Below are 9731 nucleotides of genomic sequence, written 5' to 3'. Positions count from 1 at the left end.
GAGTGGGTAAAGTGCGTTTATTTTCTTCTATATGTTTCTTTTTCAAAAAAAAAGAAAAGGAAAAGGAGAAAAAGCCTCCTGCCTTCCAGCACCCAATGTCCACTGGGCTTGGAGGGGGTGGAGCCAGGGCCAGCCCCCTAGGAGAAGGTGTAGGAGTAGAAGGCAATGGCATTGACGCTGTAGTCCATGGGGAGGAGGTGCCCGATGTGCCTGGCCCCTAGGCTGGCCCCGCCCAGGGCAGAGGAGTGCCGTAGCTTCAACAGGGTGAAGCTGGAGAAGGAGTTCTGAGCCTGGATCTCTCTGCCCTGGGTCAGCGCCAAAAGGAAACCTGGAGGAAAGAACGTAGAGGATGGAGGTGAGAGACCAGGGAGAAGGTGGGGACAGAGGGAGGGAAAGAAGAGGCCCAGGCCCTGAGGCATCCTGTGGAGGTCCCACATGCCAAATCCCTAACAGATGGTTGCACCAGGGTGCATGAGTCCAGTAACGACTGTGGGACACTGGAGCCAGAGGCCTCCAGCCCCCGATGCCTCCCGGGGGTTCCTAGGTAGTATCAGGGATCCTGGAGCTACTTCAGAGTATCTAATGGAAACCACACAGCCACCTGAAACAAGCTGCAAGGTTGCAGAAGGCACATTTCTTTCCTTCTAGCTAGGATTATGGTGACTGGGATGTCACCACATGCTGGTCAGAAGCTCCAATTTCAAGTTAGATTTGTCTTTAATTTTTAAAAGGTGGTGCCTATTTAATAAATCCTTTGGAAGAGAATGTCTTTCTAAGAGTTCAAGGAAGCTGGATGGGACACTGTAAAAGGGCTCCCTGGAAGAGTGAAGGTTGAGGGTCTTGGTCTGAGACATCAGTGGCCTGTCCAGGCCTCAGGGCCCAGGTCCCGAGTCCTCCCCAGGGAAGGCTGTTTTCCCAGGCCACCCCCTTTCCAGCCCCATCTCTTGCCCTTGCCTGTCTCAACCTGCCCCCCACCCTATACTCACCTTCCTTCAGCAGCTCCCAGCTCTTCCACACAGAGCCCACACACAGGATGGGGAGGCCAATCTCCCCTTGGAACAAGACCTGGAGGAGAGCAGAAATGGATATTGGGGGCAAGCAAGCCTCTGCAGTGCCAGAGGGGGCAGTTTCTTAAGACTAGCCCAACCTATCCCAGTCACTCTCCCTCTAGCCGAGAACCAGAAGGTGGACTCAACAGAAAAAAAAGGGAGAAAAAGAGAGAGATTCATAAAGGCAAGGTAGAGAACGGAAGGGAAAAAAGAGTTAAGCAGCAACACAGAGGAAGAAAAGAGAAGGGAGGGAAATGGACAGAAGCAGGACTGAAAGAAAGGGGACAGCACATACACCACAGTAAACCAATTTGCTATATATAAACACAGATGAGGGAAGGCACCGACCCAAAGAACTTCTTTGTGTTATAGACTTCCTGCAGAGTTTTTCTCATACCCTAAGTTCCTTTAAAATCGTATCCAGTTTACGCAGTTTGGTGGGACAGTCTCATTCCAATGGGAAAGGGCCGAGTCTGGCCCAGCAGCTCCCCAGCCTCCATTTCCCCCCTTCAACTCACCGGGTCAATCTCAGGCAACACTGCCACAACGTGTCTGCCCAGCATCTCCCCAGCCTTCCTGAAGATGTAACGGGACAGGGGATCTCCCTGCTGAGCACCTGGGGTAGGGAGGAAGGAATGGAGCGGGTGAATACCCAGGGAGGCTCCGGTCCTCAGTTACTCTCCTTCTCTCTCTGTCGTGGGGCAGCAACAGTGCGAGTACGATGGCTAGCAGAGGTCTCAATCAGGAACAGATGCTCACCTCACGGCGTGGGGGTAAGCCAGCCTCCAGAGCTGCCTCTCGTCCTTACCCACCGGCCCCCACCAGCTACTTCCACCCTAGGAAGGGTGTCCTGGCTCACTCCAGGCACTCAAGAAGGGCAGCCCCGCTGGGGAAAACACTGGTATCTGGTCTGTACTCCAACTTACACTGAGTTATTCAGTCTGTCCCGAAGGTCTCTCTGCTCTGGGGACCCCGGACCCTACTTGAACAGCTGGCTGGTACTCCTCTCGGGGCCGCCCACCCCCCTCCAACAGCCTGCTGTTAGTCAGCCCAGCCCCTTCCTAGCTCTGCTCTGAAAGGGCCTCAGACCAGCAGGATCTAAGAGGGCCCTACAATGCCCTGAGGCTTCAGGAATCCAAATTAAGGGAGCATGGACCGTACACTGGGGCAAGAGCAACGTGCAGACAGACAAGCCCTGTGGTTCAGCTTCTCCTGATACCCAACCAAATACGCCTAACCTCTCCGTGATTCCCTAGTCCTCTGGGTATCACTCGTTAAAAAAGAAAGTTATAGATCTGCCCAAAGGACAACTGCTTCATAAATTTCTCAGAAACAGACATACAGCCTGCACAAGCCGTGACAGCTGTCAAGAGGAGAAACAGGCAATATAAAACGACTGTCAGTACAACCTGCGTGTCCTTCTGTCTCCACCTCAAGGCCCACCAGGACCAAGGCCCACGGTGGCAGAAAACTGACGGCACTTGGTCAAAGGGAAATTGGCTTCCAATCCCCATCTGAATCCTACTCCACCCTCCAATTAGGGAGGTCTTTGCAGAACAAAGTCAGATAAAACCCTACCCCATCTCCAGTACCTTCTGCAACTTTCCGGCAAAACCCAGCAAACCTGCATTTATCAAAGTCCCTATACAGGTGGGTGAGGATTCCTAGCCGATCTGGCACCTGAGAGACAGAGAAAGGGCACAAGATAGTCATCAGAAGCAAAGGAAAATTCCCAGTCTGCCCACCCAGTCGGCCTTCCTGATGTCTCTACTGTTTGAAAAGCTGGAATAATATTTGTTTAAGCTCTAGACTGCAAGGATTTGAGACTTCTCATTTGAGAAAAGTTATCTGTTTTCGCCAGCATGGCCTCTACTGCTCTTCAGAGGTCAGCCTAGACGCAGCACAGAGCACAGATCTGCGCTCACCGAAGACTCTTCCGCAGTTCCTGGAGGTGCTCTTGAAAAGATTTCTTTGGTCGAAGGAATCTAACCACTACTGCTCATTGCACCTCTCCCCTAAGAGTCACAATGCAGATCACAGGCTCTGAGAAGTCAAAATTGATTTGTTTCTCCCACACTTATTTCACCACATAAAGTGCATCTTCTACCTCAACTACCTTACACACCTGTAACGCCTTTGAAGGTCCCGAGGAACCAGAGATTCCCTAGAATACGTTACTAAAATGGAAGAGGGGGTGGGGGGCTAAAATCTGAGCATCTGTGGCAATGTATTAAGCATGCCATACATACTTTGTCATTTAATCTTTCTAATGTCTTAATAATAATGACTAAACAATAAGAGAGGGAGCAGTAGACGCATTAGTGGTGTTCAGAACCGATCTGCTGAGTCAGCTCGCCCAAGTGGCCCTCAGCCAGAGGGATGTCTCCCAAAGGAACTTACTTGCCTTCTCCCCTCTCAGCCTCCACCTCTGGTGCAGCTAAAGGCAGCTGTTTCCTAACCCACTTCAAATGAGCACAGTCCCAGACAAGGAGGGCAGTCAATCCCTGATGCCCTGGGTGGGAAGCTGTACCCTCCCAAGAACTCTCCCTGCCCCTCTTTAACAGGCTCTCCTCCCTGACCCATACAGCCAGAGGCAGCGCACTGTCCAACATACCTGTTCAGACTTCACCTGCTGTCCCTGTGTCCGTGTGCACTGTCTCCTGATCTCACCCTGCACCTCTCACTTCAGCCTAAATGGCATCTGCCTTCACCTCGCCGCAGAGTCTAGCTACCCAAGGATGAAGTCTAGCCTGTCCCCAACCTACCCTCTCCTCGTGCGGGGAATGCATGCCCACCTCATTCTGAATCCGGTCCTCACAGACGACTTCCCCATCCTCCAGCTCTGACAAACAATTCACCCCGACTTCCCCGGGCCCACCCAGTCCCTCTCCTGAATTCACTCCTGCTCGGTCTCCCACTGCCCTATCCCTGGTGTGCGTGTTTACCGGGGCAGGGGAAGTACCTGGAAATAGTTGAACATGGCCTGTTTGACATAGCCAATGTCATGAGGAGCCGCCTCTAGGTTGTCGATGGAGTCAAACACTATTTTCACTGCTTGGTGTGCAATCCAGTAGGCTGCAGAGAGCAGAAAGGGCTAAGAAGATGGGGCAATCTCCCGGAGTTCACAGGGGAGGAAACTCAGACCTAGGCAGGGTTGAGTATTACAGAGAATTAGGTGCCCCAATTCCCAGCCTGGGGTCCTCTAATTAAACCATATCTGACTGATCCACGTAAGGGCAAGCTGGAAGGGGAAGACTGAACAGGTGAAGCTGTGTCACATCAGCTCCCATCCCCACATAAAGACCAGGTCAGTCAGCTGCTGCCACCCAAACCACTAGAGTCACTGCCAGGAGCTGGACCCTAAGGGCCCTTATGAAAATGTCCACCTGCTACCTATAAAGAGGTGATGGCGGGAGGAGCTTCTATACCCCCTTCCCACTAGCAGACTGGTACGGCATTTCCTGACATCTATGGCCTTAACCTTCACAGTGTCAATTCCCTCCTAAGGACTCCAAAAGTCAACACAGGTAGGCAATGGCTATTATGCTGAGGCATGAATCTGAGTCCCGGGTGCAAATCACTGCTGAAGAGCACGGCCAGCCACTAGTCCAGCATTTGCATCTCTAGATCTCTTAGTCATTATCTTGGACTCAGATTCAGGCGCTCTCCCCAGAGAGCCCCAGGGGGTCAGCAGGCGGAGGGGAGGGGAGAGGAAGGTGGGGAGCTGCAGGAAGTGAACGGTCCAGGACCCTGAGCCAGGCCCAGTCGGCGTGAGCTCACCTGAGCCCTCGTCTCCCATCATGTGGCCCCAGCCACCGCAGCCGCTCTCAGAGCCATCGGGGTTGATAAGCCTGCAGTTGGAACCTGTCCCAGAGATGAGCACGATCCCACCTGGGGAAAGGGCACAGGAGGCTCAGTACGGCCGAGGCCCTGCACAGAGCACACAGCTTCTGACTGAGGAAAGAAAGGACAGAAACCAGCCCCAAGCAAAGGGATCACCACCCAGTTTTGCAGAGAAAACCGAGCCCAGCTAGTTTCCTGCCTGAAGGTGGAGGGCCTGGGTCTCAGAGAAACTCCAATCACATAGTGCCCTTCTCTAGGGAACAGAGAGGCACATGAGTCTGTGTCTCCTTGCCCAGCCAGCCTTCTAGTGACTACCTGCTTTACTGAGTCCCTACTATGTGCCAGGGATTGTGTCAGACCCTATTCACACAGTGATCCTCATTCAGTACCCTAAACCACCTTATGAATACAATTACCCCCATTTTATAGATAAGGAAATTGAAACTCAGAGCGTTCCATAACTTCTCCAAGATGGTATAGCTGGCAAAACAGGAGCTGAGATTCAAATGCCAATCTCACGATACCATCACTTTTTATACTCCCGTCACAGAGTTCCTCCCATTGTCTTTTCAGCACTTGCTGCTTTCTCCAGCCAGCTTCATCACTGCACTGCCCAGGGGCTCCCTCCTCTCCAACGGAGTCTTACGTTTGACTCCTTTCTTGCTTCCCATCAAGACACCCTTCCTGCCCTCCCTCCTTCTGTCCAGTCCCTGCTCTGGCAAACTTCAGCTAATGAAGGGAGTAGGGGCCGTGATGAAGGCTGCCTCCCAGGTGTTTACTAGTCAAGTTCTGCCAGCTAAATCTAAGGGGCTTCCCCAAGAAAACCGGTTCTCAACCTCACCCCTCCCTCCACCTCCTCACCATCCGGCGTAGCTGTGGCGACGGAGCCGGCGGCGTCAGTGGTGATTAAGTAGCTTTCACTCAGGTAGGGAAATCGGTCCCTCAGCTCCTCCATCAGGATCCTCACCGCGTCCTCCTGATCCCCACCGCTCAGGGATAGGCCCTAGGCCACGCGGGAGGTGAACGAGCAAGCAGGGCCCCAGACCCAGCTCCTTTCTCAACCCCCTCCCCTCCTAATGTCTGCTCCCTGCTTTCTACCGCTGGGTATACCCTGCTCATGCAGCCCCAGTCCGCCTTCCGCCACGCACAGTGCCTCATTGAAGGCTGCGGCTGCAAGAAGAACCTGGACTGAGCCCTGACAAGACGAGGGATTCAACAATGCCAGGTCAGGAGCTGGGGAGGACAACAGTGCCCTTAACAGAAAAATCAGGCAGAGGAGCAAGTCGAGGAGAGATAAGCTTGGTTCGGAATGCATGGGGTTTGGCTGTGTCTGCAGGACATCTCACTGAGGATATGTCCAGGAAGTAGCCGGAGCTACAGCAACTTGGGAGAAAGCTCTGAGCCAGGAATAACAGGTAACATTTAATCAGCCCTTATGGGTCAGGCTCTGTGCAAACCACTTTGGGATGTATCATGCCATTTTACCATCCCAGCAACTCTGAGGTAGCTACTGTTATCCGCATTTTCCAAACGAGGAAACTGAGGCTTTGAGCAGATAAGTAACCTGCTTAGGGTCACACAGCACAGATGCTGAGTAACAAAGCTCGGATTCAAACCGAGGTCTCATGGCTCTTCAAAGCCCTGTGCTCTTCCAATCCTTGTGGCTTGTAGGTGACAGTGCAGCCACAAGAGTGGATGTGATCAGGTGAGTTTCTAGACCAGAGACTAAGCCCTCAAGGCCTTTCCCTTTGCAGTCATCGGACTCATCTAGTTCAAACTCGCTGTCTCAGTGTTGCTGTGACCTAATTCCCAAACTCTACCCAGACTCACCAGGCTTCGTAGAGGAACAAGAGGATCCACCCCTGCTTTCCGTTTGGCCCTGTTCACCATCTCGTTGATCCTCTCCACACACTTGTCTGTCCCGATCAGCTGGCCCCAGTCAAGGGAAGGAGGAGTTACAAAGGCCTGCCTGACCTCTGTCGCCCCTACAGGCTGCCAAGTGAGCCCCCAGCCCCCACCTTAACAGGAGTTACAGAGAATAAAACCACAGTCAAGCCCACTGGTCCCCTCAGTGTGGCCTTTACCCAGTGGTTTGTGCTGAGTCCATCCGCTTCTGCCAGGATCTGCCCATCCTCTGAGAGTAAAAGGACCTTGGATCGTGTGCCTCCCCTACAGAACACAAGGGGGCACTCAGTCTTGCTCAGAAAAACCTGCAGATACAGCTAAACTTGTGCAGTCCGTGTCAGAGGCAGAGCCCAGAGTGAGGGGGACAGCTTCAGCAAGCCCAATCACCATTCCCAAACCCTCCTCTGTGGCTGGGTGTTTGCTGGGCTCTTGGACTTCCAAAACATAGTTCCTGCTCAGCTTCCCTTGGGGGTATCCTACTGATCCTGCAAGACCCTACTCATATATCACCTCGTCCTTGAAACCTCCGATGTGTGGCCCACCACTATAGCTCCATTAGTTCAGCCATGTCAGTGCCCCCATGGACTCCTCTGTATTAGACGTGCGTTAAGCTGTTTTCCTGTCTGCCTCTCACTAGACTACAAGTTCCACTTGGTCAAGCTCTGGATCATTTATTTACCCTCATGCCTGGCACAGGTAACACTCAGTAAACGTGACTAAAAAGAATGGCACGTCTCTCTGCTTCTCTCACAATAGCTAAAGCCTGCCTTTAGCAGCTCCAGCTGCCAAGATTTTCAAGACACCCTTGTGAGAAATGCTGGCCAGATGACAGGAAGAGTTAATACCTGCTTAAACAACTAAATGGTCAAATGCTTATTACTGGGATAAATGGTAGTTTGGAGGGAGGTCTGTGGTGGTGCGATGTATGTTTCTTTATTGATCAGTACTTTTAGGAATATCAGAAAAGGACACTGAAGACCTCTGATCAAACTCAAAGATGACAAGAAGTTTCAAGGGGTAGTTAATGCATGAGGTGGCAGATTATCGTCCCAAAGAACCTCTTGACAAACTGGAAAAATGGGTCATATGTTACACGTGAATATAACAGGGATGAACACAAATTTCTGTAGTTTTTTTTTAAAAACAGTGCAATAAGTACAGGGCAGGGGAGACCAATCATAACAATGCATGTGAAAAAAAAGACTTTGGGGTCCATTAGTCAGCAGTGAAATGTGACTGCCATTGAAGTAATGCAATCTCAGATTCAAAAGTAAGTGTCCTAGCTCACACCCTCTATTGTGCCCTGATTTGACACACCCAGATTCACAGAATGTTGACTGGCAGGGGACTTGGCGATCATTCGGTTCATCCCTCTTATCGCTTCACACACGTTGTAACTGAAGCCCAGACAGGGCAAAACTCTTGCCCATAGTCACACCGAGGGGAAGAGCTATTACAAAAAGACCTGCAGACAAGCTTCCGAACAGGAAATAAGCAAGAATAACAGAGGGTTGGCTCTAGAGTGAGTAGCCTGGAGTGCCGACAAGAATGGAGGAGTTTCAGCCTCCCCCAGCTTTAGGTCCCAGATACCTTCCGGCAAAGGTCACCGTCCCGGATTCCACCACACTCCCGCTCCCCACCCCCAGTCCAGCAACTTCACACCTGACACCTGTTCTGCAAAACTCTCTCCGGAGTGGGAATGGAAAAAAGAAGCTTCTCCAGCGGAGCACTGTGGAGTGGGTCTTTCGTGGGAGAAAGGGCTGTGGTTCCGCCGCTAAACACAAAGGACCCCCCCCCGGGGTGTGGCCGTGGCACACAGTGCCTACAAAGCACACGACCGCGCGCGCAAGGGCACCGTCGCGCGGGCACACACTCCTACACAAGACCCCGCAGCCCTAAGTGGCCGGACCCTGACTGAGGTGGGAGGTCACCAGCCTGCCGACCTGGCCACGGCCTTCCTTCCGCCCCGCCCTCGGGCCACAGAGTGGCCCAGGCCGCCCCTTCCGGACTCCCTCCTCCGGACCGCACTCACCCCTCTACACCCCCATAGAGCGCGGCCATGCTGCTGCTACCGCCACCGCGGATCCCGCCGTTTGTTTCCCTCCTGTCGGCAATCCCTGCCCTCCAGCCCGCTGGGCACCGCCCCGCGTCACGTGAACGTCCGTGCGGTCCAGCCGACTCCCAGTGCGCGTGCGCGGGGCGTGGCACCGTGGCCCGCCGCAAGCCTCAGGGCTGCTGGTCTGGCTATGGCACCGGGCTGGGTGAGTGCGGTCCTCAGCGGCTCCTCCAGATCGCCTCCCGGCCTCCTGTGCCCTGCTTCTGGAGATGGATACGGGATCCGAAGCTGAGGAGCCAGGAAGGGGTGTTTGGGCCGGACCCCCTAGACCCGTTGCCCTGCTCTCCCCTCAGTGCCCGGAAGTTGCTGGCAGCTCCGCCTCGCGCGTGCGCAATGCGTGTGAGCCACGTAGACTGTGGGTGAAACAGGACAGTGAGGTACACCTGGCCAGGCCCCCACTGGGGTGTGGGATCGGGGAGCTCCACGAAGCCAGGGGACCACTGGGAGTCTTTAAAAATTGCACTGTTCAACCCAACACCTGCCTGGCAATGGCAGAGTCACACCGTGGGCACACGAGCACCCACGCAGACTTTACACTGGACTTGTGTGAATACATGTAACCAGGAGTAACCAGAAGCAGGCTGGGAAAGGAGAAAGCTCCCCAGGCTGTCCTTGTAAGCCTAGAGATGAAAGAGTTCAGCTTTCACTACTTTCCAAAGAAAGTTGGGTTCTTTGTGGAGGGTATTTGGGGGCTGTAGACTGCCAGGCAAACTAGCAGATACAGTTTGTGAAATAAAATTCATATATTATGGCAAGACAAAAATTTAAACATGAAAAGTTTTATCTGCTCTTTGGCCTCCTCTCTCCCCCCTATTGTG

The 9731-nt window shown here is 53.1% G+C and overlaps 1 protein-coding gene across 1 annotated transcript; it reads right to left on the bottom strand.

Moving 5' to 3' along the window:
* On the bottom strand, positions 1-9209 carry NAGK (N-acetylglucosamine kinase). The gene is made up of 10 exons (XM_061210775.1): positions 8830-9209; positions 6977-7061; positions 6723-6821; positions 5754-5895; positions 4830-4940; positions 4012-4124; positions 2642-2729; positions 1568-1665; positions 987-1065; positions 1-328 (listed from the first exon to the last, which is right to left on the bottom strand). The coding sequence occupies exons 1-10, from the start codon at positions 8856-8858 to the stop codon at positions 138-140; spliced, it is 1035 nt and encodes a 344-aa protein (XP_061066758.1). The 5' UTR covers positions 8859-9209; the 3' UTR covers positions 1-137.
* Positions 9210-9731: the final 522 nt, after the last annotated feature.

The sequence above is a fragment of the Eubalaena glacialis genome, chromosome 14, assembly GCF_028564815.1.
Source record: "Eubalaena glacialis isolate mEubGla1 chromosome 14, mEubGla1.1.hap2.+ XY, whole genome shotgun sequence".
Classification (NCBI taxonomy): Eukaryota; Metazoa; Chordata; class Mammalia; order Artiodactyla; family Balaenidae; genus Eubalaena; species Eubalaena glacialis.
This window is presented reverse-complemented; position numbering and strand designations above follow the sequence as displayed.